General features: G+C 44.7%; 1 protein-coding gene across 1 annotated transcript; it reads left to right on the forward strand.

Moving 5' to 3' along the window:
- The first annotated feature begins 14,397 nt into the window (after positions 1–14,397).
- On the forward strand, positions 14,398–22,245 carry LOC117436208 (WD repeat-containing protein 91-like). The gene is given in 8 exon segments (XM_034063105.1): positions 14,398–14,606; positions 15,037–15,187; positions 16,628–16,722; positions 17,028–17,196; positions 18,052–18,160; positions 19,671–19,783; positions 20,540–20,737; positions 21,621–22,245. Coding segments are annotated over 8 exon segments (1,158 nt in total). The 5' UTR covers positions 14,398–14,448; the 3' UTR covers positions 21,786–22,245.
- The last annotated feature ends 4,382 nt before the right edge of the window (positions 22,246–26,627 follow it).

Raw genomic sequence — 26,627 nt, forward strand, 5'->3', positions numbered from 1 at the left:
AATCACAGAATCATAGAATAGTTAGGGTTGGAAAGGACCTTCAAGATCATCTAGTTCCAACCTTGCCATGGGCAGGGACACCTCACACTAGACCATGTTGCTGAAAGCTGTCTCCAACCTGGCCTTGAACACTGCCAGGGATGAAGCATTCACAACCTCCCTGGGCAACCCATTCTAGTACCTCACCACCCTCACAGTAAAGAACTTCCTTATATCCAATCTGAACTTCCCCCATTTAAGTTTTAACCCATTACCCCTTTTCCTGTCACTACAGTTCCTAATGAGTGGTCCCTCCCAGCATGCTTGTAGGCCCCTTTCAGATACTGGAAGGCTGCTATGAGATCTCCACGCAGCCTTCTCTTCTCCAGACTGAACAGCCCCAACTTTCTCAGCCTGTCTTCATATGGGAGGTGCTCCAGTCCCCTGACACATCCTCATGCTCCTCCTATGGGCTTCCTCCTACAAGCCTACATCTACAATCCAACATCTACATTGCATGCATTTATATGCAATAACAAATAATGTTACAATGTTGTTTATCAAACTAGTATTGGTTGAAAACCTAAAAAAGAAATTAGTCTTTCTTGCAACAGCAATAGCTAAACAGTAAACTGGTGGTGAAAAGCCTTGTTTTGGTTACCTGAGATCAGTCGTATCAGTCTTAGCTACAGTAGGAATACACTGTCTCTTTAACATTACACAGCAGTTTCTGCTGGCCACATACAATATAAAATCTGTTCTGCTGCCTATTGTTCATTGAATTAATTCTTAACAGAATAAGAATGGCACAGAGTTGGAAAAAAATCAAAATAAATGTTTTTTTTCAGACCACACTGTTATGGATAATCAGTGAAAACTGCATGAATGGTAAGGGAATGGGCATGAACAGTATAGGGGACAGGAGTAATGCTATCTGGCTGTAGATGACATCTGGCATAACGTGACATCCAGCAAACATACCTGATTTGGATGGGAATGAACTACAAACCAGCCAAACTGAGTAGTACTCAGTAAGGAATATAAAGGTTTGTGTTTCTGATCAGTTGTGTTGCCTTCTGTCCCTGTTCTAAAGAGCATAGCAACACTTGGTGCCTCTACATGGTTGCCTGCTTAGGCCATTACCTGAGCATCTGTTTTGTTTTGCTGGATTTTGAACAGAACTATAGAAAGTGAATCTGTATAAATCAGAAGAATAACCTAGCCCAGCTGTAAAGCAGGAAGGCGAAGGAGGTGATCCTGCCCCTCTACTCTGCTCTCGTGAGACCTCACCTAGAGTTTTGTGTGTAGTTCTGGTGTCCTCAACATAAAAAGGACATGGAACTGTTGGAACAAGTCCAGAGGAGGGCCACGAGGATGATCAGGGGACTGGAGCACCTCCCGTATGAAGACAGGCTGAGCAAGTTGGGGCTGTTCAGCCTGGAGAAGAGAAGGCTGCATGGAAACCTCATAGCAGCCTTCCAGTATCTGAAGGGGGCCTACAGGGATGCTGGGGAGGGACTCTTCATTAGGGACTGTAGTGACAGGACAAGGGGTAACGGGTTAAAACTTAAACAGGGGAGGTTTAGTCTGGATATAAGGAAGAAATTCTTTACTGTGAGGGTGGTGAGGTACTGGAATGGGTTGCCCAGGGAGGTAGTGAATGCTCCATCCCTGGCGGTGTTCAAGACCAGGTTGGATGAAGCCTTGGGTGATATGGTTTAGTGTGAGGTGTCCCTGCCCATGGCAGGGGGATTGGAACTAGATGATCTTAAGGTCCTTTCCAACCCAAACCATTCTATGATCCTATGATTCTGTATTTCAGCTGAATCACTTCCTTAGGAAACCATGAATTGTTTGTGCTGGGATGGCACTGTGAGAACCAAGATTGGAGGTGAGATAGGAATGGCTTCAACTGCCAAAATCATCATGGCTGTCAAAGCCTTAGTCCCAGGAAAGTGCTCTGAGAGGAAGAGGCACTGATCAAGTGACCTGATACAGTGTTGGCAATGGGCCTGCTTTGAACACGGTATTGAAGTAAGTGAGTTCCAGAGGTCTCTTCCAACCTCACTTAATCTGTGGTTCAGTAATTCAAACGTAAATCCTGTTTCAGGCATCCTTTGACTCTGTCATGCTGTTGCACATATTTCTTCAAGAGCACAAAGCTAAAATCAGTTCTGTCCAACAGTGACAGATGTCCTCTTACCATCTAGGATGCTTAAAGTAATAAAAGCCATATCACATCTACCCAGTCTTTATTATTAAGAAAAATGCTAATGCAACTTTTCTTTATTCTTTTTGGCTTTGTCCTAAAGAAGAATTGCGAATGTGGGACTACACAAAGACTGTTGTATTTTGATTTGTTACAACTTAATTGTAAATGATGTAAATGAAAGCTGAATGAATGATAGAAACACTAGGTAGAAACACTAGACAAATCCATACCTGCACCACTGTCAAACTCTCTGTGATACCTGTGCTACTGAGCCTGTTCTTCCACAGCCATCACCAAGCAGGCAGTACCTTTTGTGGTGCAGGACTGTCCCTGAAAGCCATCTATCATCTCCCAGGGTCAGGGCCACTGTGTGTTGGTAGTAGATTGCACAGCTATATTGAATACATACCTCTGTTTCCCTTTTCTCTGCTGTGATGCAATGTTCATTTCCAGGTGCCCAGCCTCATGCACTAACTGCAGAGAGGGTGAAAGACAAGGTACCCCCCACTCTTACCTGGTGTAAGGCAGATATTGAATGAACTGCTAAGTCTACAGTTCCCACCCATCTGAGGTGTCTTCTCTGGTATTCTTGCTCTCTCAGCCCCTGCTACTTTCCAATGGGATATTATTCAAAAAGACCACAGCATAATGCATAAAGAGATCCAAGGCCAAAGAGGAGCATTGTATCTAGTGCTCAATGATGCAGCTCACTTTTTCAGCAGCCTGCACAATTTTAATTAAAAAATAAAGAGAATTTTTAGTATGCATTTAGTATAGGTGGGCGACCTAATTCTAAAGTTTTGCTATGTTTAAGTGAGAATCCATTCCAGCTTTGCAAATGAAATTGGAATACATCAGTTCCAAGCTGATATAAAAGTTTCCAAAGTAGGTATTCGTAGGAAATGGTGCAAGCAAATATAACTCCACTCATTTGACATCTAGAATGGGATTTGTTGATGGATTCAATGCAGTACATGAGTCCTACCATTCTGAGGCAGGTATATAAATGAATTCAGATGAGTTGTACTCCAGAAATGCTTCTCCATTACAACAAAAAAGGTTGTCTAGACAACTAGCTCAGTTTTACATGTTTATATGGTTGGCATCAAAAGTTTTGGTGAAATGAATCTCATCCCTGGTTTACTACAGGCCTCACTTGTGGCCAGGTTTATCTTGGGGATCTGAGAGCCTCACCCTATTACTAATGTGAACATGTTTAGCTCTGTCTGGCTCTTATCCATAATGAAGAGAGGGGTTTGTGGTGAAGAAGGGCAGAAGCATACCAACATGCCAAGCCATGGCCCAAGCTAAGGGGAACATCAGCCATGCAAGGTCTTTGTAAAGGAAGTCACAACCTGAAGAGCATACAGCCAGGGTGATGTGTAAGGCCATGTCAATAGATGTTGCTGCCCAGACATAGTGCCTGCATGTCCCTCGTGGCAGCTAGTAGGAGTGTACAAAGCAGTAAGGAGCATCATAGTAGGATGCTCCCAAATCTTGTGGCAGCTCTGCCTGCATTTCTTGCATGCCAGCAAGCATTGCTCATGACGCAGAGAGAGGCCTGCAAGTTGCATTCCTTACAAGCTGACAGCAAATTATTATCTGCTGCATGTGAGGGTATTTTAGAGAAACTGTGCTTCAGAGAAGTATAGTGGAGGGCCAAGACTTCTTGTGCAAGGATGTATTCTCAATGGGTATTCCCTGGTGGCAGATCTGATCCCAGCTGAGATCTCAAGCCAGATTACCTTTTTCTCCATGCCAACAGAGCTGTTCATATCACCATTTGGGAGACTAGGCTGAGGAACTGATGCTACTGAAATTTAATGTGTTCTTTATTATTTTGCTGTGTAGTTTGCTGTCTTATGTGGCTCTGCTGCCGGATGTCCATGGTGAGGTTCAGACAGCAACCCTTGCTCAGAGCTGCTTTTTAAAGGCTCAGCATATGACAATAGTCTCCTAGATTTCAGTTTCTGTCCTGTTAAGTAACTCTTGCTAGTGACACGTCTTTACACATGTCCCTGGCTGCCCTTCAGCTGGTCCTCAGAGAAAGTCCTATGTAATGACCAGCCTGTCTCCTTTGAGTGTGGTGAGCCAGGCTGTAGTCACAGCACCTTTACTTGTTGTCAGTGACCTCACTGGTGAGACAAATCCTGAAGGAGGGCTCACTCTTTTAAAGGAAGTCAGTGAGCCTTGCACATCACAGATTGGTATGACACATATTGGTTATTTGAACCAGATAGATAAGGCAGAATCCCTTGGGCCTGTTGCCCAGGCTCCCCAGCTCTGTGCCTCACCCTGGACATACAAGGTGCCTCTGAGTCAGCTGCTGCATCACCTGTTTACATCATTATTATGGTCTGTATAACAGGGCTGATTCATGTTGATTCATTGGCAGCTCAAACGTCCATACAGTCCCTGCTAAGCAGAAGGCTGGGGCATTATTTTTCTCCTTTTGTCCTACCTAAGGCATTCCTACTCTACTAAGCGAAGATTTGGTGTTCTGCAGAGCATTGCTAGATATTCTTCATTTTTCCCCAGTACCCTTCTTTCGAGGGGCTTTCTTCAGTCTTCACTCCAGTTGCAGAAAGAGTCTAATGGGTCCTTGCTGTGCTGCCAACCTGTCATATCAGCAGGGTGCTGCCCTCTTCAGTTCTTGACGGCCCATTGAGGCAAACACTTGAAAATTTTCTTTCCCTCGCCTTTCTTTTCCCTTTGGTCCTAACCTGTCCTTGTTTCTTTCAGCCACTCATGCAGAACTGAAGAGACTATGACACCACAATGTTAACAGTATTGCAAAATGTTCCTGCATTTTCTACACAGCAGCTGTAGACAAAGCATACAAAATACCATTACTATGAACTGCAGGAAAAATACTGCCTGTTGTATGTTGGCTGCTTTCTTCCTACTGAGAAAGCTGCCTTCTGACCCGCTGGTGTTCTCCATAGGGTGCAATTCTTAGCCTCAACCCACTGCCTTCTTCCTTTACCCTACACTCAGCCTTAATTCCCATCCTTATTTTATCCCCCTGGCTCTGCCTCTGTGACTGCAAGCCAGGTTGAACCATGTCATTGCAAGGAACTTTATTTTTGAGGGTTGTTTTTACTCCCAATACTGCAGTGGCACTGTTAGCAGCACAGCCCCATCGTGCAGTCTTCAGGCAGTGCCTGGCAGAGAAAGTGGCTCTGGCTGAACAGGAATCACTCTGGTGGCTTTGCCTTGTGGAAAATGAAGTTTTGTGAAACCGTTCCTGCCTAACAGAGGTCTGTCAAAGGGGCTACAGTGCAATGAGAGTGACGGATCCAGAGGATCTGCTCAGTGGGACATTAAGGAGATGGTGAGGCAGGGTGAGAAGAATGGGAAGAAAGGTGGAAATGAATATATGAAAACTCAGTAGGTCTACACAAAAGTGGGAGTGCTGTCAAAATGGAGATGGGGTTAGAGGAGTCTTTACTGGGGAGATAGTGAGCTGAGCATCAAATTGAGGACAGGGGTGTTGAAGGGAGGTGTCATATCTCTTACTAGGCAGATATAGCTAGAAAAAGCTCAGACACATTTCCAAGCACACTGACTTTTCAGTGACATGGAGATGGGCTTGTGTGTCTGAAAATCTGCCTGTTCTTTTTCCCCCAAATGCACAATTTAATAAAAAATAGGACTTGTCCTTACAAATATTGCCTTGATTATGTCCTGAGACCATCACAGCTGCAACAGCAACACTATTACAGCCAAAAGTAGAGACAGAAGGAAATCTGGGGAACTGGCATTTGAATTGGAATTAAAATGAGCAGATTTTTTTTGCTGTCTTTCCCAAGGATACGTTAAAAACAGGCCTCTAACTTCCTTACACAGTCTCTGCTCAGCAGTAGATTTCACATTCTCTAGGGTCCCTAGAGTTCAAACCCATTTAATGTCTAAAAATGCTTGCCTGTTTTGTTACATAGCCAAGTCCCACACAGCCTTCTCCAAAATTAGCAGAGCTACCCAAAGAGTAGAGATGACCAAGATCAGTCCCTTTCTGTTATCTTTGTGCACAGTTATCCATGATCTCTACTGGGTAAACTGACTCAAGCTAAAGATGTCCATCGACTTATGTATCAGAGCTCTATTCCCAGCCTTGCCGTGGTACAGGCACTGCATGAAGGAAGTTCCCTAGCATATGATACCACACAGCCTTTGTGTTTCCAGTTCAGTGAAGGGTAAGCAATGGTATAGGATTTCAGGGAAGACTGCTGGTTTGCAGTCTCTTCAGGAAATTGCAATGTTCACTTAGACACTATCCTTAGTCTGAATACATTAAGCCCACTGGCAAAAAGATAGCCACAATTTAATAGTACAGTTGCTGGAAACAATAAAAGAAGAGTTCTCTTTGTAGTCAGTCCTCCCACTCATGGGATCAGCTAGTTTCAGATCCTCACTATCTCACACCACAAACCAGCAGGGAGAAAACAATAATTCTTGACTCTTTTTTTTGAAGCGGAAGAAGCAAGGGAAGGACATTTTTGGATCCTGTGTGGCTTTATCCAGCAGCAAGCTTGCATGTAACTGCAATTTACAAGTGTCTTACAGAAGATTATCACACATATACTGAGAATTATCAGCAGCAGAACTGCCACTTTATTGTGAGAAAAGAAAATAAGACAAAAAGAAGGGAAATTGAGGGAATTAGTGCCAGGACTTTCTGGCTTTAGTTTTTGGCTTAGCTTATTAGAAACTGTTAAATGGGAAGGTGAGCTGTTTTCAAAAGGCTTTTGATAAAATGCAATGAAATGGTAATGCTTCCAGACTTGTTCCTCCCATTTACACTATAGGGCTGTAACCAGGCAGTATTCCATCTTATCAGTCCTAAAATCTGGAGAAAGTGAGTGAATATATAGGCTATTTGCTTCTGCAGTGATAGCAGTTGACTCCAGTGAGCTTGTCATTGATTGATAGAAGAAAGCTCTTCTTTAGGTGTAAGGATACTGTCTTGGAGATTATAGACTTGGCCTCAAATGAAGGCAAGAATTAGATATCACTGTGCAAAGAACTTTTTCCATTGAGGAGGAACCTCTGGTAGCTCTGTGCCCTTTTACTCCCCAAAACAGGGGTTTCTATGTGTTCTGTGGGCAAATGCTGGTAAAAGCAAATGCCGGTAAAAGCAAATGCCAAACCATGCCACCACAGTAAGGCCAGCAGAAATGCTTAAAAAAGCAGACTGTTCCCCCTTCCTTCTCTCATTCATTCCTGTTTTTTACAGAAACCTGCAGTACAAGCATTTGTATGACCTTCTGGGGAACTATATTGGAAAAACTGCATATTTTTCCCCCAGGGTCTGTTTTTAAGCTGGATCAGTTGCCTGGTCTGGTTCACTTTGTGGCCACACAAATATTTATGATGGCACAATACAACAGATGATCTAGGAGAAGATGTAGGAGTGGGTGAAAGTGAGGACTTCTTTCTTGGCAATTGTGTTCACTTAAGAGAATACCAAACTGTAGCAAGGAATAGCAGCTGGAAGACACATCTAAGAAGGGAGTTGAGGTATGTGCATTATTCCCCAGAAATGAAAACACAGCCTCAAATGTCAAATGGTGCAATTACAGGGAATGAAGATCAGCTAACATAGCATTTCCAAATGATGCAATTTGCAGGCAGGGAGATGTTCAGTATTTCAGTCACTCTGGGACTTCACTTTGAGAGACCTGGGAAGTGGAAGATGCAGATGGTGGATCCAGACAGCTGCAAAAGCAGTGGATCTGCATGTGGATGACCCTGTAGCTCCATGTGATCTGCAAGATCTGAAGGGAGATCTTTATGTGAGATGATTTTGGATAAATACACTGGTCCCTGTGTGTTTGTGTATGCGTGTGTGTACAGGCTGAGATTCTGTGAGGGCTTCTTACATGGTTTTCTTCTCTTGAAGGTGCTTGTTGTGTGTTTCTTTTGAAAAGGGTTATCACCAAAAAGAGAATATAATGCACAGATTGATTTGCCACTGTTTTCTTACTAAGCTGTGCTATTTGCAGCAACCTTCCGGGCCCTGTGTGTGGCAATGGCACAACAGCCTGGCCGAGTCCTCACAAAAAAATGACATGGGGCTCCATGTCCCATGTTGCCAGTGTTCTGCCACTTGTTACTTGGGCTTGCCTGACCCTAGGACAAGGGCCCTGTCTGTACTTGTCTGTACCCCCAAAACTGACTGTTGGCCCTTTGATGGCCTCTCACATTTGCATATACATATGTCTGGGGTTTATGCCAAAACACCCTTGTGTTACAATACCTCCATGTGGAGAGGAGAATAACTGAATAATGTTGTTGGACTGTGCTTGCATCATACTGAGCTAAGTATCTCTTCTTTGCACCTGCCTTGTAAAAGAATATATTACATATATTCTCATAGCTGTACATGGTAAGGTAAGGGCTTTTCTGCTTTGTAGTCAGTGTTGTAGGAGGACGGACTATGTGCAAGTACTTCGATTCTAGACTAAATGCCAGTTCTGATTTAGCATGGCACTTGTGTCAGCATTCCCGCATGAGCCACTACCTTTCAGAAACGTTTTTAATGAATGAAGTTCTTAATGTCCAGGACCTTTTTTCACTGATACTTTATTTGAGTAGATGCAGTTTCAGTCAGTATCTCCCTAGCTTTTAAGTGAATGATGTTATTATACCTCCACTTCTTCAGAGGCAATCAGGATCTGTAGTGAGATCAGAGACGTCAATGACCCTGTGATCTTCATTAGAAGTGGGAAAGGGTTGGCTTTTTAAAATCTTTGTCTCTTCAGACCATATTAATGGAGCAGTGATCCTTGCTTGGTTAAAGGATGCAGGGTAAGAAGCAGAACAGCTCTGGAATCAGACAATTTAGTAGTTTCCTTGCTTTGTGTGTGAGGAAGGCCCTTTCCAAAGCATTACAAATTCTTTGTTGCCTCTGCGTTGAACAACATTGTATGACACTGCAGGACATTGGTTGGAAAGAATGACCTTGGGAATGGGTTTACAATTCCAACTGCTGCAAATTTAAGGACACAATTGCTGGGCTCATAAAGTTATGAGTGAAAAGGAAGCAAATATATTATCTTCATCAGTTCCAGGAAAAGAAAAACTGGAACTTTCTTCTTAGTAATCTTGCACCTTTGCATGACAGTGTCAGGGCCCTGAAGGCACCCCCAGCCCTAACTGCCCCTGCCTGATCTCCAGGTGTTCCCCCCACCCTGCCTACAGCCCAGGACTCCATTTTAGCCCCCTGAGACTGTTGGTCTCTGCCCCAGTGATGCTACAGCAGTGCTGGTGTCCATCTCTCCACAACCCTGCCCAACCATGGGCCTTCCAAGCTGGGCCCCCTCATGGGTCCGTGTCCCTATCCTGAGGGAGATGCCCAGTGCCTGGGGCTGGGATTGCGTCTGTGCCCTGGTGCCCCCTGGTAGCCCTGTTCTGGGCTCTGTCCTGCCACCTCCCATGGGAAGCCTGGCCCCAGGGAGCCTCCAGCCATCATGGGGTGCTGACAGTTGGGTTCCTTTGCTGGAATTCAGCCAGTGCCTTTCTGAGGGCTTGTTTCTGGTGCTTTCTCAGATACGTGAATACATCTAGGCTGACTAAAAATATTCTTATCTATTATTCAATAATCTCTTCATCTTTCACCTTGCTGCTGGGTTGCTTTGTAAAACTTTAACAATAAGCTCATTTGATTAAATTAGAGATAAGGTGTCATCTCATATATGTAGATTTCTGCTGGAGAACAGTTTGTGAAACCTATGTGTATTTGGTGTGTCTGCTGGTTTCAAGATCTAGTGACGCTACTGTAAGAAGGGGTGCTTGTTTGTTTCCATAGATATTTCGAGTATGTAACATAAGACAAACATGTTCTTTAACCTTTATTTAAAAATATCTATTGCAAAAGCACTGAGCTCGATGCTAATACCCAGGAATAGCAAGTGAGCTGTTCACTAATGTGAAGCAATGCTCTAAACAGAGTGTTTTCATTACTGTGGTTTTCCATTTGAAAGTTTCTTTTTCATCAGTGTCAGAATGTTTGGTGAATGTATTTGATAATATTCTCTTAAAGAATTTATGAAAGCCACACGTTTGAGGCTAGGACCGGAGAAGAAGGAAGGGGGGGAGTTACCTAATGTAAGAAGAAAGAGCAGACTACAACAACCCCCTGCCACTCTTATCCCATTTTGGAGATTATGACAGTTCTGGGTTTGGAAATACACAATTTCTTTTTTTGCTCCTGAAAGAAGAAAAAATAAGGAATGATTTTTTTCAACATGTTTGTGTGAAGGAGCTGCCATTATCCAGCCTGCACAACCTGTGCATGCGCTGTGCACAGGCAGGGTGCGAAAGTCTGTCACAAGAAAATACTTGTTCAGGAGTGATAAGGGGAGCCTAACTCTAATCCTAAAGCCTAACTCTAGTGGTAGTTTGTATGGTCTGAAATCACAATCCTAACTTCCTTAGGAAATTTCACTACCAAGTATCTGAGTGGTTGCTCTAGTACAGAAAAGTGAATATCTGTCACCTTCTGCTGCTTTTGCCAAGGAGGTGGTAAGTGTGATAGCAGTGGCTTCTCCATGCTTGCTGATGAATTTCTTTCACTTGAGGTACCCCTCCAGGTTTCCTATGTGAGCATGACTGAAAAGTAAGCCATCTGGTTCCTCAGTACTTCCCTGAATCACAGTCCTGAAGGAAGGCAGGGTTAAAAGCAGTTTTGAATTAAAAATTAATTTAAAATATCTTATTAAGCCTCTTTGGCCTTAACTACACTGAGAAAATAAACTGATTTAGCATGCGATTTGTACAAGACACAGTTGTGTTTAATAATGTGGTAGCTTCCCATTGCTCATTCCAAGGACAAAATGAAGTTTAACATTGGAATAGTTAGAAAACATTTTAACTCATAAATTTTAACACCGCATTTTCCCTGTATAGTGTTATTCTATTTTTTCCTATTATTATTTTACTATAATACTATTTTATTCTATTAGTTATTCTAATTTTATCTTCAGTAATGGGTTCCTAATTTTATTGTTGTTGCTGTTTTTCCCTCAGGACATTTGGAAATTAGATTCAGCATTTGAAAAAACCCTTAGCTGTAACTGACTTTTAATAATGAAATCAATTAAAAATCCTGAATACTTTGATGTGGATACATGAAGAGTTGCTACTGTTTGTTGAATGCTGAGTTTTCCAGGCCTGTTGCATTTTACCACTTATTTGTCCTGGGGATATTCTGCACAGGTCTGGAAATCTCCATTCAGAAGGGCTGGGGGTTGACATCTTTCCACCATAGCATTTGTCAGACGTGGTAGAGTCCACAGGAAACCTTTTGAAACACAGGAGTTCTGTGCAGGGAGTGCAGTGTTATGGCATTATGACTAAGAAGCTGTTTTAATTTTTAAACAACAGCAGACATTTCCTCTGAGGTAGAAATAGATGCAATTTTTCTTTCACTTACATGGGCAAGTTAGCTGCTCCAGATCTGGAAGGAGGGATGTATATAGCTATACAGTACAGGACTCTGGATGGCTGCTGTTCTTCAGAAGCGTACAAAGGTAATTGGTATTTGCTATGTGTGCATTCTCAGAAGGTGAGCTTTTCTCCTGGGGAAACTCTTGTGGGTGTCCTTACTGCCTGCAGCTTTCTGCTCTACCCTGTGCCTCCCCAAAATTTTTATCTGAACCATTCAGGGCATTTGAATGCAAAAGGAAAGCCCTGGAAGAAAGTAGTTAATCAACTCCTTCTGCATTCGGTTTCCTTCTGTGTCCCTGGAAGGGAATCTGTATTGACATTTCAGATAGAAGAAGAGTTGTCTTTTCCCATGATACTTTCAACAGGCTGGTCCTGGGGAGGGTATATTCATCTACCTGAATGGTTATGTTCAAATATCTTGTTATAATCCCCATTCCATTAACCAAGCAGTGGACTTGGCTCACCCATCCTCCCAAGTGAGTTCTCTCCTGGTTTGTGCAGGCTCTGCGTAGGACAGATAAAAATTTACTCCTGGGTAGGAGTAAAAATACCGTCAGCAGCAAAGTTTGCTTTTCTGAGGTTTTTGCACTGTATGTTGTAGTTTTGCCTGGGCATGTGCCCTGCTTTCTAATCAAATGAAATGATAAACTGTGTCTTGGAATTTAATCATGAAATAATAAAACTGTGTCTTGGATTTTAACCACTGAAGGTCAACAGACTACTACCGTTCACATGTGTATTTTCTGGCTTTCAGAAGCCATGTGGTCAAAGGATACAGAGCACAGGAGGAATGATGGCAACATCTTAGTCATGTTTACTTTGCCTGTCTGAGACACTGTGTCTTGGGGGAGAGCCAGTGATGAAGGACTGTTGCCTATTGGCCATATGTGTGGCTTTTCTGTGGTTGGGGGGAGTGGTGCTTTAGAGAGGAGATGTTACTTCACCACTAAGCATGCAAAGTTACAAGAACCTCTCATCTAAAACATTTTAATTGAGCAGTGGTTGGAAATATTGTAAAGCCTGGTTTCCCAATAGGTATTAATTGGCTTTCCTATTTTTGTGATGTTCCAGGTTAAGACAGTGTTTTCATGGCTTTGTAAAAGCTGCTTCTGGTGCTCTTAGGGAAGCTGATCCTGTTCAGCTTTCTGTTGTGCTCAATACACGTGAGCAGAAAGGAAATTGAGAGTCAGCACTGTTTCTTTTGCATGAATCTCATCCGTTGCTTATCTTCACATTAACTAACACAGAGAGGGGCATTCTTGGATTTATTTCCCAGTCTTTTCCAGCTTTGTCACTTTGCTTGATTTTTCAGTGTGTGACCCTGAATCATGTTTCTCAAGATGTCAAGCTACTGTAAATAAGGAAAAGATGTATTACGGAGCAGGGATTCAAAGCCATCAATACTAACACCATTGTGGGGCACTTCATCTTCAGAAGAGGGTTTAGCAGAGGAATGCTTATAGATGTTTAACTAGCTTATGTGCTGTATCTGTTTCTTAGAATCACAGAATCATAGAATAGTTAGGGTTGGAAAGGACCTTAAGATCATCAAGTTCCAACCCCCCTGCCATGGGCAGGGACACCTCACACTAAACCGTATCACTCAAGGCTTCACACAACCTGGCCTTGAGCACTCACAACCTCCCTGGGCAACCCATTCCAGTGCCTCACCACCCTTACAGTAAAGAATTTCTTCTTTATATCAAGTCTAAACCTCCCCTGTTTAAGTTTTAACCCATTACGCCTTGTCCTGTCACTACAGTCCCTAATGAAAAGTCCCTCCCCAGCATCCCAGTAGGCCCCCTTCAGATACTGGAAGGCTGCTATGAGGTCTCAATGCAGACTTCTCTTCTCCAGGCTGAACAGCCCCAACTTGCTCAGCCTGTCTTCACATGAGAGGTGCTCCAGTCCCCTGATCATCCTCGTGGCCCTCCTCTGGACTTGTTCCAACAGCTCCATGTCCTTTTTATGTTGAGGACACCAGAACTGTACACAGTACTGCAAGTGAGGTCTCACAAGAGCAGAGTAGAGGGACAGGATTACCTCCTTTGACCTGCTGGTCACGCTTTTTGTTCAGCTTCTGGTAGTAAGGGAAGCTTTCAAACACTATACTGCAGTACAGATCTCATCTTGTTCATATACTTTCACTTTCCAAAATTCCTTTTATGCTGTCTGCCCTGTCAAATTGGGGTTTAAGCTTTCGCCCTTGAGTCTGCCATTGTCCTCAGTCAGTTGGCTGCAGTTGTTGCCTCATTGTGAACAAATTCAGTCTCTGGCAGATAAGGATAATCCATCCACTGGGGCTTACCATCCATCAAGAGTTTTTGTGCAGATTACTTAACTGCAAATTATACCAACCTAACTTATACTGCTGAATGCAAGAATTCCTAGAAATACGTTGATTTCCTTGTAAATCTATCCCGTGATGGCATCAGAATGGGCCTCTGGTACCAGCTGATATATGCCAAAATGATGTTGTGGTTTGTTTTAATGTGTATGGCTGGGAAAATGGAGGGGGTTATAAGGGACTGTTCAACCAAGGAAGCCATATTAAATGGTGCAGTTGTGCAACACACCATCATTGTGCTCAGAAAGGTAGGTCCCTGGCAGAGCACAATGTGTGTTGAGCTGAGAGTGCTTCTTTTCCAGTATAGATATTTTTTTTTTTTTTTTTTTTTTTTCTCCCAGCAGGCTGGGGTGGCTGAAGAGCTAGATCTGGAGGTGCTGCTGGTTCCTTATATTTCACACAGGATTTCTTCCTTCAGGGCCAAAGTGCTGAGAAGAAAACAGATATTAGCACAGCTGAGATGGAGCCATGCTCAGAGCTGCATGCAGAGCAAACAGAGACTTCAGCCAAAATGCCTGCCAGCAATGCAGAGGCTGTGGGTGTCCGGCAGGAGCAGCCTTTCATCATTCTGAGCCAGGAGGAGTATGGGGAGCACCATTCATCCATCATGTACTGCAGGTAATGGACTGGCAGAAGAAGCCTCTCGTAGAAGGCTCTGTAGAGGCTGTCCAGCCTCTTTTCCCAGCCTCTGTTCTGTCCAGCACATTGTGCGTGTAATCTTGTGGGTTGTAGGGCAGTAAAGTTGGCATGAATGATAATAGCCTGTAGGTTGTGCAGTGAGAATGGACAGAGATTTTTGTGACTGGGAGATGCCAGCCAGGAAGAAACTCCCTGGGAAAGCAAGGTGATACTGCTTAAGGGCATTATACTTTACATGTGAAGCTTGATGCACTTCATTGTGGAAGGGGCAGGAAGTGTTGCAAGGAAGTTCTGATTCCTGCAAAAGGAATTGGTGTGTGGCCAGGAGAGGAAGGATTACTGGGGCATATGCTCTCATCTAAGAACTTCAGGGAGAGAAAAAATCCAATCAGTTTCCTTCTGCCCATAGGGTTGATTGCGCTGGATGGTGGGTGGCCAGCTTGGATGTGGATGGGGTCATCAAAGTGTGGTCTTTTAACCCCATAATGCAAACTAAAGCTTCATCCATTTCCAAATCTCCATTGCTGTCTCTGGCATGGGCAACCAAGCGTGATCGGCTGGTGAGTAGTTTGCGTGTAGACACTTGAGAAACATGTCAGATGATTTGTGGCTGTGTTGCTGCCCACTAACTTCTACATAGTTGCACTGTGGATAAGCTCATTGTGGATATGCTAGTTTCCACTTAGTGGGACATGGGGAACTGAAATCTAAGAAAACTAGAGTGAGGAGTGTACTCTGTATTGAGCAAGGTGTTCACTGATTGCCTCTGAGACCGAAGTTCTGAAGATGCAGTGTTGAGTACAGTGGCAGATTAGGAGCAGCTCCTTTAAGAGAAGTGCCTCTTCAGGCAGAGGAGGCAGCCACTTGGCAGGCAGGACAGCCTGGTGCAACAGTCCATGGGAACCCTGCAGCAGGGATCAGTGGGGCTTTATTCACACCCTGGGCCAAAAGCAGAGGAGAGGGGAGCATGGGTGTGGTGTTGTCATTCTACTTGTGCAGGTGTGAAAAGGGCTTTGTGGCCAGTTTTATACTGGAGCCTTATGAACTGGGAGTTGCTGTGTGCATAAGGAGCTCAGGGCTTGCTTAAAAATCATGACAGTTAAAAAGTTTCCTATAGCACTTTATTTTTTCTGGTTCTCTTAGTAGAGAGGAGCCTTGAATTATATGCATCCTTCTGAGTCCTGGAGCTGTTGCTAGTGTTTCATGAGCTCCCTTGGTGAAGAGACGGGGCTGTGTGCGAAGACAGGCCTGCAACCAGGGGAATATTGTACACATTCTGGCACTGACTATGTGTTGCAATTAAACCCCATAATACCACCCGTGAAGAGCTGGTGCTATAGCTTGTCTTTATTTTCTTTTGCTCTTAGAGAGGAAGTTGTATATGCAGTTGGTTTGATGTTTCTTCTGCTTTGTGGAGTTTATTTCCTGCTTGTCAACAGATTCTTTTTGCTGAAATTTATGGGGATTTAGCAGCAAATCAGGCTCTCAATTAAGAAGGATCTGGCTAGTTTAGTTTCCTATGGTAAGACATCCCTCCATGGTTTTACTTTTGATTTAAATTGTAGCACCACTCCTAAAGCATGTGTGAGCTCTGAATAACTTAATTCTCTGCTGGATGAAAGGAGGTGGCTTCTGCTAGTTTCCTCTTCAGTTTAAGTTATTAGTTCTGTGTTACTCTTTCCTTGCTCCCCTAGATATTGAGACTCCATGTAAGTCTGGCATCCTATAATGTTGAGCCATAGTCTAGAAAGTAGCTTTCAGTCCACTTTTTTGCCTATTGGATCTTTTTTGTGCTGGAAAGAAGTGCTTTTATTTTGACTTCTGTGGCTTAGGGATAGTCTTACTCAGCATGATATGCAGAGGAAGACAGGATGTGCCCTAATGGAGTGATGTTTAATCTGAATGCACAAACAGGAAAAAAAATTGTGATGTTGATTGTTGGACAGTGTCATTGTACTCTTCACTCACATTCCTTTCATCTCCTCCTTGCTGGTTTCAAGCTATTGCTTGGCAGTGGGGTTGGGATGGTTCGTCTTTATGACACAGAAGCAAAGAAGAATCTCTGTGAAATCAGCATTGATGCAGATATGCCCAGGTAACTGGAATACTGGTTTTTGTATATAAATATAAATATTGCTGGTTTTGACTGTGAAAAGGTAGGTGAAGTCTCAATATTCCCACTGCTTTCCTGCAACTGGAGGACTCTAACTTTTGTCCAGAGGGCAGTCCCTGTCTGAGCAATGTAAAACTGCTTAGCTAAATGCAAAATGGACAAAATCAGTTCAAGCATTTGAATTCTGCCCTCCTGTACAATGTACCCTGTCTGGGAGAGCTTGTAGTTGAGTGTTGTCCTTGAGGCAGCTGCTGGAAAGGCAATTCAGACTGTTTGCTGTGTTTCAGTATCCTCTCGCTTGCCTGCAGCCCAAGTGGTGCCTCGTTTGTGTGTTCTGCAGCATCCCAGAGCCCCATCTCCCACATGGACTTCTCAGCAGTCAGCTCTGGGGGCAAAAGCATGAACCAAGTTCCTGGGAAGCTGCTACTGTGGGACACTAAAACAATGAAGCAGCAGGTACTTGCTTTCCTGTCTCAGACTGCTTGCTTAGAATGAGTGTCTTCTGTTTCAATGTGTAGGAGCTCTCTTTCTAAATTATGCTTTCTTTTCAATCCTCTTCTTTTAGCCCCCTTCCTGCTTTCCACTCTGTCACATGCAGGAGAAAAATGAATAGTGCAAGCAGCTTTTGGGTTTGGGTAGAAGTTTTTGTTTTCTTGGTATGTTGTTTTGTTGTTTTTTTTGGGGGGGGGTATTTTTGTTGGTTTTGTGTTTTTGGTTTTGTGGGTTTTTTTTTTGGGGGGGGTGTTGTGTTGTGGGTTTTTTTGGTGGACTATGCTGCCTTCAGAGTTTATGACTGAAAATGTCCCAAGTGGAGTGAATGATTCTTTGCTTGGGTTTTCTCCAGTTGAGCTATATTGAAGGGTTTTCTTTGCTATTTCCTCTTCCCTCCCTTCTTTTGAGCGAAGTGCTTCATTCAGAGGTTTCATCTTGTGTTATCTTATCCATTGTTTCAATTTAAATGTGTCAGATTCTGACAGGGAGTCCTCATTCCATTCCTCACCTTTGCTCTTAAGAAATGCTGTCCCTGATGTGTAGGAGAAAGTAACATAGGCTAATGCCTGCCAGAAGCTGGGTTTACAGCCTTGAGGCCATGGCCAAGAAAGCTGTGGCTTGGCTGATGTGAATTGTTGGGTTAGTGTCACAGTAAAATGCAGCTGCCAGCCTTAAAAGCCTATAGTCATGAGAGGTAAAAGGTTCCAAACTGAAGGAGTTCTTGCTGCCAGATACAGTCTTTCCTTCCTCCCCTGGCGATCAGCTCCTCAGCACCCCAGAGCTCCATTTCCCGGAATTAATGTAGACTTTCCCTTCCAGCTGCAGTTCTCTCTGGAGCCTGAGCCCATTGCTATTAACTGCACAGCTTTCAACCACAATGGCAACCTACTGGTCACCAGTGCTGCAGATGGGATTGTTTGTCTTTTTGGTATGTTGGAAAAGGCTCTGGGGGTGTTGGTTGACAGGCAGCTGAGCATGAGCCAGCTTGTGTCCAGGAGGCCAAGAAGGCCAGTGGCATCCTGGCCTGTATCAGCACTGGTGTAGCCACCAGGGCCAGGGCAGTGAGTATCCCCCTGTACTTGGCACTGCTGAGGTCACACCTTGAACACTGTGTTCAGTTCTGGGCCCCTCAGTGTAAAGGAGATGTTGAGGTGCTGGGGCAGGTCCAGAGAACAGCAGCAAAGCTGGTGAAGGGCTTGGAGCACAAGTCTGATGAGGAACAGCTGCTGGAACTGGGGTTGTTTAGTCTGGAGAAGATTCGGGGGGGATCTTATCACTCTCAACAGCTACCTGAAAGGAGGATGTAGTGAGGTAGGGTTCGATCTTTGTTCTCAAGTAACAAGTGACAGGATGAGGGGAAGAGGACAAGCTGTGCCAAGGGAGGTTTAGATTTGATATTAAGAAAATTTCTTCACCAAAAGGGTCATCAAGCATTGCAACAGGCTGCCCAGGGAACTGGTGGAGTTGCCATCCCTGGAAGTATTTAAAGAATGTGTAGATGTGGTTAGGGACATGTTTTAGTGTCGGATTTGGCAGTCCTGGGGTAACAGGTGGATTTGATGATCTTTAAAGGTAACTTCTAACCTAAATGACGCTGTGAAATTGAGCAGTGAGGTGGCCCTTTGGTGTTCCTGCTGCCCGTAGCACCCTTCTTCTGCCAGCAGGGAGGCAGTTGTGGGATATGCTTGAACACCAAGGTGGAAGCTATTTTCTTGCCACAGTAGCTCTCAGGAGGGAATTGTAATAAACCTTTTTCTGGGCAATACTGGCTGGCGACCTTGGTAGTGCTGCTGGATCTGTTGTTTCCCTCCTGCTGAGGAGCAGAGTTGACTTGCCCTGGAGCCGTGTGGTCTTGGGTGTGCCACGTAGCAGTACCACTGCCAGAGGCTGAGTCATGAGGAAAGAAATTAATGTGTGACCTTCTAGTTGAAGGCAAGGGTTTCCCATCTGTCCTTGTTCCCTGAGCAATTTCTGTTTCTCAGGTGTTGTCCTCTTCAGCCTGTCCTTGTAGTAGAGGCAATTTGAGCCTGCCTCTTCTAAGAATGTGAATGAGGGATCTGCTTTTGGCCTGGTTGCTGAGCTGGAGGCTGCAGCCCTGTGTCTGGGAGGACAGAGCTGGCAGCAGCTGTGAGAGTGGAGAAGGGGGGGAGAAAATTAAAGGTGTCAGTGAGGCTTAGATGCAAAATGCCTGCCGTTGACAGTGAGCAGCCCTGTAAAGTTACGGGAAGAGGTGCCTAATTACAGGCAATGATTTTTTTTTGTGGTCAATGTAAAAGCCACATGCAGGAGGATAAGCACAGGATGCTAGGATTGCCTCTTGGGCTCCCCCAGACTGGTCTAGAGGGCTGGGGCAGAGACCTCATGAACATAAAGGACTTCTCTCTTCAGCTCAGTTCTGTGTGAGTATGAGTTGTGTTCAGTACTGGCTCTCCCCTCAGATATGTAGCAGCATGAGTGTGCCATGAGCTGGAAGGCACACAATGGAGAAGTCTACTCCGTTGAGTTCAGCTGTGATGAGAACACAGTCTACAGCATAGGCGAGGATGGCAAGGTAGGCTCTGGGTGACCTTCTACTGCTCAGCTGATTGAGATACCTTCTGGAGTCTTCTCCATGTGGTGGGGATAGCAGTAAAAATAGCCTCAGAATCTGGGGGATCTGCGGACAGCTGACTGTAATCTCAGGTGTGCAGCACCATCCTGCTCTGTGCAGTTTCTGTAGAGAGAGTGGCTGGAAAGTATATTAACAGCTGGAGCTGTCTCAGGCCTTATCTGCAAATCCTGCTGTTGGTAACATCCCCTTCCTAGGGAATCCATGTGAAGATGACCTTTCTGTGCCCCTGACATCACCACATTACAGATCTGGGGATTCAACAAAGGAGCAGATCTTTGACCACTTTGTATAAATTTCCTTGTCAGCAGCTCCCTTATAGCTGCTTATAATAAAAGGCTTCAATTTCTGCAGTTCTGTAGTCTTGAGCAGTAGAGATGTAGCTCAGGGAGGGATCCACCTGCCTGAAGATGTGGCTGGTGAGAGTTAAGTGAATTCCAACCAGGATCCTGCATGCAATGTGGAAAGACACATAGGCAGCAGTGCTGGGGGAAGGTAGAGCCTATATTTGCCTGGATAGTAGGCACTCTGCAGCCTTTGCAGCTTGCATTTTATAGATAGTCACTTAGATACACATGTCAAAATGCCATATTCTGTTTTGTGAGGAATAACCAGTTGGCTTAAAAGAGTAATGGCTCGTTTGCTTTCATCCCAGTCAATGTAACTATGGGCTTTTGTAATCTCTTTTTGTCGTTCTAGTTTATTCAGTGGAATATTCACAGAAGTGGCTTGAAGGTGTCTGAGTACCATCTTCCCACTGAAGCTACAAGTCCTTTTGTTCTGTCTGGGTACAGTGGCTACAAGAAAGTCCAGTTCCCATGAGGAAAGCTTTTTGCTTTTGATTCTGAGGGCAACTATATGTTGACATGTACCTCTACTGGGGCAGTAATTTTTAAAGTAAGTCTCAGAAGTGGTGGGGAATACTCTTACGCATCTGTACAAGCTCTTATTACAAGCCTGCAACATCAGCAACTAGAGGTTCTTGAGCAGCACCTATCCATCCCTGCTCTGTGAAAGTTGCTGCTCAGTTTGATGTGGTGTTTAGCAAATGTTTGAACCCCCTGTACATGTTTGGCTTTCTGTATGTAGGCAGAGTATGGATGCTGCATGTTCTTCAGCTTAGCTGCAACAGTTTTCCTTAGTGCCCAATTGCCTAGGATGAAGTTTTGGGTTTTTTTTTAATGTATTGATACATGCCAGTTCAATGCAAAACATGTGATTGTTGGCTGATGCTCATCTTCAATCTGCCTTGTGTGCTTGCTGTTACTATGTTAGTCCCAGCCTGGTTATCTGCTCTTAGTGTACACTGAAATTAAGGGTAAGGCTGAATGGTTCCAAATACCCAAATTTCTGTGCCACCACAACAGGTGGTTACTGATTGCAGCCCACTTGTCTGATTCTTTAGTCATTACAGATGAGTATAAGCCATTGCAAGGCAAATTAGAATTTTTACTTTGCATCTGGGGCATTCAGAGCACCCACACTAACAAGAGTTATAGCTTAGGCCTATGGGCTCCTCATCAGTTTGTGCTCTTAGACTGCCTTGCTCAATTCCAGCAGCTCAGCCGTTTCAGAAGCTGAGAACACATGCTTCAGTCATGAGACTGGAAATCCAGTTCCACATGTGTTCTACATACATCTCAACTTCTTTCTGATTTTTGGCTTAATTATGTATGCTGATAAGGATATGGAGTCTGTAGCATGCTTTGGCTTCTCCTGTTGGTGCACTTCCCCTGCCGAAGTAGCTTGCCTCCTTAAAATCTTGTTTTCCTTCTTTTAGTTAAATGGTGAGGAAAAAGTTCTGGAGAGCTGTCTTTCCCTGGGAGGACACAGAGCTCTCGTTGTCACAGTGGATTGGAGCACAGACATGGACTGCGGGACCTGCCTCACTGCCTCTATGGATGGGAAGATTAAATTAACAACCTTACTGGCTCAAAAGTCTTAACGTGGATAGTGCTGAAGGGAAAGAGCAACAGTGTTGACAGAAACAGTGTTAACTCCATAGGAACAAACTGCATGGGAGAGAGAAAGCAACACAGTCCCTCTTCTCATTGTAGCTTTTGTCTCTTGACAAACATTAAATACATTTGCCAAACCACTGTGCAATAGATTGCCGATATGGGACCAAATCAGTGGCAGCACTGAAAAATGGAGTCTCCACTGACCCATTATGGCAGCTGCGATCCCTCCACTGGGGAGTCTTGAGTAGCACGTGGCTGGAAGGCTTGGTGTCTGCGATGGTTGCTGCCATCTTTGCGCCTGGCAATGCTGGATACAGTCTGCAGTTGTTTTGTCTGTTGCTGACACAGTTACAGCTAAGAGAAGATCAGACTCGGGCAAAAGGTTCATAAGAAAAGCAGGAGGTCTGTCCAAATAAGACCGGGCCTGCATGAATGCATGTATTGGTATGAAATGTCCTGGATCAGCGGGGGACATCTGTGTGTTAAAAACACAGTGTCATGGAGGCTGGAAGTGGCCTCATCTTGTCTGGCCCTGGCCTGGCCTGCCCAAAGCAGAGTCAGGCAGGGCAGGTCAAGCAGGGCCATCTCTAGTCTGGAGCATCTCCAAGCAGGGAGACTCCACAACCTCTCTGTGGCACAAAAGTAAGTCATCCAGCAGACTGAGCTGGTCTTTCCAGCCCATGGGCTCAGGAGGCCCCACTGGGTGTAGGCAGAGGCCTCCAGGCCCTGCCTCAGCTGCAGTGTCCCTATCTTCAGCTTCACCTTCACCTGAAGATGGAGTCTCTGTCTTGGCTGTTGCTGTGCCTGGCCATGGCCCTCGCTGTTCCAGAAACCAGCTTGCAGGCTGCCTTCCCTGCCTGCCCTCAGCCTTCCTGTGGGCCTGCTTGGCCATCACTGACCAGCAGTGTCTGACCCTGCTTGCCACTGTTACCATAAAAGTCAGTCAGAGAAACTCTAAGACTCAACTTGGAGTTTTAGAAAGCACGCATTTTTTATTGCAGTGCTGGGCGTGCACGCGCATCGTTTTGCAAAGGTGAGCACATCCGTTACATGCCAGCAGCAGTTGTATATTTAGCATACTCATGTGTATTCATAGCCTTTCAGGAACCAATTATAATATTTACGTTCTGATTATGCATATGCTTTCTTGCTGAGTGGGGTCTCTGGTGGTCGCTGATAATCAGTGTTAACTGAATGACCACAGTGCTTGCACACGCTTGCAAGATCCTAGTGCCGAGTTAGCAGTTTGTATGTCCCTTGCTTCTGTTCTGTTCCAGTCTCACTCCACAGTGGGTGCCAGGCTGCTTGTCTTGAACACTAGCATCGTTGGTCTCACTTACTGTCTCCTTAGTTGTTATCAGTCCCGTGATGTTCCTTCCCTTGTCAGCTGAAACAAGGGGAACACAAAATCACAAAATGGAATATATAAACCTTTAGAATTAGTTTTAAGCAATGTTAAGTTCAATGGCTTTGTAACAGTAGCAGTGGAAAATTACTGAGGTGCACAGTACATAGAAGAAAAAATAGAGTACAGATAGAGAACATACTGGCACAAGATAAATCGTTATAGTTGATGTAGTCTTAAGAAAAACAGTCTAGAATAACAGGACACAGGGCTAAGGAGTATCTGGGAATAGCAGGTGTCCAGGATAGGCTACTGTTAAACTAATTGATAAGTAAGGATAGGAGGATTATTATGTCTCTGATGCTAATGAACCACTTAAACTGGTATAAGCATCTACTGTGCATGCTTCAGAGGCTGCCAGGAGTGATGAAGATTGTTGGAAGAAGTAAACAACCCTCAGAGACCACCACCACAATTCTGTACACATGTGGGGAGCTTTCTGGAAAGTGATGTAATCCATACGTAGCCTCATTAATATGTATGTATGCCCAGGGACTATATAAGGATGTCTTGTGTAGCAATAGAGAGACACACGTTAGGAGGAGCTATCCCCCGTGTCTCCTGGCGCCGCAATAAAGAATACCTGCTTGTCAGCTTGAAAACTTTGTTGGCATGTTTGTTCCTGGAGTTTTCTCAGAATCACAGCCAACCATTCTTTTCTCTCTACATGTTAGTAAGTTAGAACAGTGTGTTCTAGTCTGCATTAAAGACACAACACTATTGCTAGTTTAAACTTTAAGCCTACACCATCACTGGGCCTGAACCCCAGCACAGCCTGGCCTGACCTCCTGCCTTACCCTCAGAGCTGTGCCTTGGCTGCTCACCCTGGGACTGCCCTGGCCCTGCTGTGCTGGCCATGGGACCCCCTTTGGCTCCCTACCTCTGAGGGAGCAGCATGCCCGTGCCAGTTACCCCGGTCTCTCACCAGAGGAAAAGTTTTTCTTTAGGTTGAAATGGGATTCCCCCTGCTCCAGCTTGTGCCCACTTCTTCACACCTTTCCCCTCAGTGGGCTGTAAATCTGCCAGATCCTCATGGGATCTACAAAGCTTCTGTGGCTTCCAGCTCACGCACCACCTTCTGCCCATACTACCAGCAAGATTGCTTTAAAAAAGCAGGAAGAGTCTGGTAACTGGTTATTAGCAGTTGCTCAGTGCTAGTCCCTGATCTGAGCACAATCAAGCTTCCCAAGAGCAAAAGGATACAGATGTGTGCTCCTTCTTGGGGCCCTCCGCAGGACTGATTCTCCAAAGGTGCTAGGTCCTAAGTGCTCCTGTTGTGCAGCAAAATGAAGACACATACTAGATGACTCTGTTAATTAGATATCAAGCTGTAACACAACACTTTGAACTAGATGCTAGTGGCTGCACAAGGTGGAAGGCAAAGGTTTCCAGGCTTCCTTCAGCTACCTGTGACCACCATCTTCTGCTCCTCTAAGTGAGAACCCACTTGCAGTACTCTGCAGTTCTGGTGTCCTCAACAGAAGGACATGGAGCTGTTGGAGGAAGTTGAGAGGAGGCCAGGAGGCCCATCAGGGAGCTGGAGCACCTCCCGTATGAAGACAGGCCTCAGAAGGTTGGGGCTCTTCAGCCTGGAGAAGCTGCATGGTGACCTCAAAGCAGCCCTTCCAGTATCTGAATGGGGCTTACAAGGATGGTGAGGAGCAACTCTTCATCAGGGACTGTAGTGATAGGACAAGGGTAACGGATTTAAGCTAAACCAGCAGAAGTTCAAGTCAGATATGAAGAAGATGTTCTTTATTGTGAAGGTGGTAAAGCACTGGAACTTGTTGATCTTCAGGTCCTTTCCGGAGGAAACCATTCTATGATTCTGTTACTGGTGGTTCCTTTGCTTCGGCATCTGCTCATCGCTGACAATGGTGGCTGTTCAGCAGTGGCTGGGGAAGGGTGGGAAAAGAAAAGGCTGCATATTAGTTTTCCAGCAGGCTGGGCCAAAGGAGGCATAGGGAAGTGGATCTCAGAAGTACAGCACTAATGTGCAGATCCCGATATCAAAGCCCAAGCATTCAAATTTGTCAACAATAAAGTTACAGCTAGTGTGCTACAGACAGATCATTCACCCTGACTCCATGTAAAATGGGGAGCTATTCTTGCAGGTCTTGGTTTCATTTTGCCTGCTGCATGCATTTTTTTGACTGCATCTCCAGCTGTTGGGAACTGTCAGCAACTTGCAAGTGGCAAAACAAAAGGAAATCAAAGAGAGTGCTAAAAGGGACCAACTTCTGTGAAAACCTGTAAGGTGGGGAGAGCATTGAGGATGCGTTGTCACCTGCTGGCAGAGTATTAACATGTATAGGGAGCAGCTCTGCTCTGCTTCCTTGGGGCCCCCAGGACTGTGTCCTGGTCCATGAGGCCATTGATCTTGGCAGCCCTGCTGGGACTGCTGGCTCATGGTTTTTACTCATCATGATGGTTACACCCATGTTCATCACCTTCAGCATCTGCTACAAAAGCAGCAGGAGCAAGAAAAAATAATCCCCTAAAATCCACCAGACCAACCAGAGCTCAACTTTCTTAGTTCACCAACTTTGCTGGCCACTGGAGAACAGCTGTCCTTCATCTCCCCCTGAAAACTGAGCAGGGACTCCCCACCTATGCCATCAGCTTTCTCTTGAGATTTCTTCAGAAGCATCTTCAAACTACACAGCAAATTAGTAAGGAAAGTGTGAAGCAAAGCAACTGTCAGCCTTTATCACATACTGCTATGTAAGTAGCACAGCCATGGCTTGCTTCATCAGTAACATGCTTGACAGGCCAGGAATTACTGAGAACAGCACTACATGTCCCTTGGAGGGCCCAAACTTTACCTGAACAGAGGAAGAAAGACTTCCTTCCCTCCCAACAGAGCTGCAAGGCCTTTTGCAGCTTTTTAAAAGCACAGGCTCATGCACAAAAGCCCCTTGCAATACTGAACATGAGGCTTGAATTTGCTCACAAAGGGTTTATGTGCATGCTTTACATTAGAGTTCAGTAAAGCCTGACTTGTACTCAATGGGATATTCTTTTAAAACACTAAAAAGCCATGCCTGGCATGTTCTTTCTCCAGTGTGACGTTTTGTCTCGGTATTCTGTCCAGAAGTGCTTCCCAGCTTCTACACTTCCTTTCTTTCACTCCAGCCCTTTCAAAATAGAAAAGATACATGTCACACAGAGCACAGGAACAGGATCCATGTGCAGAATGTGCAGGCAGTATTCTCCGTGAAGAGCTTCTAGACTCAGCAACCCCCAGAGCCCAAGGAGATTCCACAGCCAAAGGTACCAAATCCTTTTACTGCACGTTTCTCTGAAGTGCCATCTGAGGTCTCAACCTCACAGCTGGTCTAAACCAGAAAATACTTAAGCCAGTGCATTACTGTCTACTTTGTTAAGGCGAAAGACAAAGTTAAGCAGACTTGCTTAACTT

Source organism: Melopsittacus undulatus, chromosome 5 (genome assembly GCF_012275295.1).
Source record: "Melopsittacus undulatus isolate bMelUnd1 chromosome 5, bMelUnd1.mat.Z, whole genome shotgun sequence".
Classification (NCBI taxonomy): domain Eukaryota; kingdom Metazoa; phylum Chordata; class Aves; order Psittaciformes; family Psittaculidae; genus Melopsittacus; species Melopsittacus undulatus.